Source organism: Alligator sinensis, unplaced genomic scaffold, assembly GCF_000455745.1.
Source record: "Alligator sinensis unplaced genomic scaffold, ASM45574v1 scaffold987_1, whole genome shotgun sequence".
Classification (NCBI taxonomy): domain Eukaryota; kingdom Metazoa; phylum Chordata; order Crocodylia; family Alligatoridae; genus Alligator; species Alligator sinensis.
In genome coordinates, this window is record NW_005842574.1 from 424,030 (window position 1) to 426,317 (window position 2,288).

A 2,288-nucleotide genomic window follows, 5' to 3' on the forward strand; every position below is an offset into this window, starting at 1 on the left:
GCGTTTCAGTGCTATTGGCCCTGGCCCAAGTGCAGCAGAGGGGCTTGCCTGTGCCAACCCCAGACGGGCACGGACGCCTGCGGGCCTGGGGCACAGTACATGAGAGACCCCCAGGAAGGGAGGCAGCCCCCCAGGAGGGAAGGGGTCCCGGACTCCTCCTGTGCCGCCGGGTTCAGGACGGCTGGGTCAAAGGCCCCTGCTGTTCTGTGGGAAGCTCTCAAGAGCCTCGTTGTGGGAACGCAGGGTAAGGGCTGGAGCGGCTGCTCCCAACCTGCTGCTGCCAGTCACAGCCCCGGGACCAGCCCTTGCAAGGGAGGATGACGTGGTGTGTGGGACAGAGGGCACAACAGCCCTTCTCTGGGCGCCTGCAGCACGGCCAGCTCCTCCCTTTCTCTGCATGCCCAGCTCAACTCGTGCCCTCCTCTGCAGCGGCAGCATGTCCTCGGCTCTGCTGGTTTAGGAGACTTGCCCTGAGCTGTGGGGTGCTTCAGGCTGAGCCTGCCGGGCAAGAGGCAGGCGAGATGGCTGCAGACCGCTGCCCTTGGCTGATGGACATGGGGCGACAGGCGGGGCGGGAGGGCTGCAGCACAGGTTGTTCACTCTGGGTCCAAGCGTGTCCTGACCACCGTGCCCCAGTGCCCTGCAGTGGGGAGCTGTGACCCAGGCTGCTCTGTGCAGGGCAGAGGTCGCCTTCCTGTCCTCCAGGTCAGCGGCTGGAGGCAGAGGGCAGGGCAGGGTCCCAGAGAGGGGAGGGGAGGGCGCTGGGTTTGCTTGCCAGACAATGGCACGAAACCTCTTTATGGCAAGAGATTCATGCTGCTCCGAGTGGATTTAGGGCAAGGAGCTTAACCTCCTTGCCCGAGGCCGGGTCAGCGGCCGGACACCAGGGCACGGGTCCGATCAGAGAGGATGTTCCTGTCCCAGTGTGTGGGGCCGGTGGCCGGCCAGATGTACCAAGGCAGGGAGGCATTGGCACGGCCAGGGTGCTGAGTGGCTGGTGCTGCAGGTGCCGTGTCCAGATACCGTGTCCCTGTCCGGCCGGAGCCCTGGGTCTGGTGTCGCTGCCGCGGCGGGCGAGGTGAAGGGGCAGCGGGCAGCCCTGGGCCGTGCGTTGGCTCGGTCACGTTTGCTCCGTTCTAGTAACCGCAGCAGGGAGTGGCGGGGCCGTGGAGGAAGCGGAGGAGAGGAAACTGCCAGCCAGAGAAAGCTCCTGTCCCTTCAGGCCCCTCCTCCTCCCCCGCCCTGTGACGCCACAGCTCGGCCGGGCTGCACCGGCTTCCTGCTTTCCTGTCCAGCGTGCCGCAGTGACCCGGGGTTGGGAAAGCAGGGCAGCCCGGCCCAGGCCACCTCCCGGCCGAGGCAGCCGGCTCTCCCCAGTTGCCCTGTGCAGTCCAGGAGCAGGGGGAAAGGTGTGGCTGTACCGGGGTATGCGTGGGCCAGAGGGGAGGGGAGCCGTGAGACGTTGGGGTGAGTCAGCTCCGTGGGGCAGTGGGTGTGCGAGGAGCGTCATGGCCCGTGGAGATGAGGTCCCTTCCTGGGAGTTCCCTGGGGAAGTTGGAGGGCAGAGAGAGTGTCCCGCCGTGGCAGGCGGGGAGCGAGGACCCATGACTGGGTGTTAGGGATTGGGAGGCAGCCCCAGGGAGACTGCGCTGCCTCAGGCACCCCTGGGTCCAGTGCGACAGCCTCCTGTGCTTGGAGCCATGGCGGGGAGTGTGGAAGGGGCCACGGGCAATGCTGCTGTCCCACAGTGCTGGAGCTGGCTGCGAGGTGTGCCTGGGGAGGAGGCTTCTGCCATGTCGGGCAGGGCAGGGGGTGGGAACCGCCTGGGCCCTTGCACTTTGGCAGCAGGCAGGCCGTGATCCCACAGACTCGCGTGGGTCTGACCACAACACGGTCGTAAGAGCAGGGCCCAGGGCTTGAGCTCCCTCCCGTGGGGATGGAGCTGCAGACTCAGGTGCACACGTGCGGTTTCTTCTGTTGAGGACCTGGGGCAGCGTCGGCACTTGGCGTGGGCAGAGGGTCCCCATGGGGGGAGGGGATGGGACGCGTGTGGTTCCCCAGAGCCCTGGCCCCATGTGAGGGGCATGGAGGGCAGGCGTGGGAGTGTCATGGCCTCGTTCTGCGGCAGGAGCAGTTTTGTGACCCTCCCTCTGCTGCCTGTGCCCCCAGAGCCTCGTGGAGTATGACCTCAAGGACATCTCGTACGCGGTGAAGAGCCCCACGTGCCATGAGCTGGCAGCCGCTGGCTGTGCGGAGGAGCCCATGGTGCTCACCTTCGAGGAAGAGCG

The 2,288-nt window shown here is 66.8% G+C and overlaps 1 protein-coding gene across 1 annotated transcript in view; it reads left to right on the top strand.

Annotated features, from left to right (window-relative positions):
* Nucleotides 1-401: 401 nt before the first annotated feature.
* The window catches only part of SHARPIN (SHANK associated RH domain interactor), a 12,658-nt gene continuing 10,771 nt past the window's right edge, over nt 402-2,288 (top strand). Inside the window, 2 exon segments of the mRNA XM_025214230.1 lie at nt 402-1,767; nt 2,170-2,288. The exon segment at nt 2,170-2,288 is cut by the window's right edge and continues 47 nt beyond it. Coding sequence (XP_025070015.1) covers nt 1,732-1,767; nt 2,170-2,288 — 155 coding nt within the window. The 5' untranslated portion in view covers nt 402-1,731.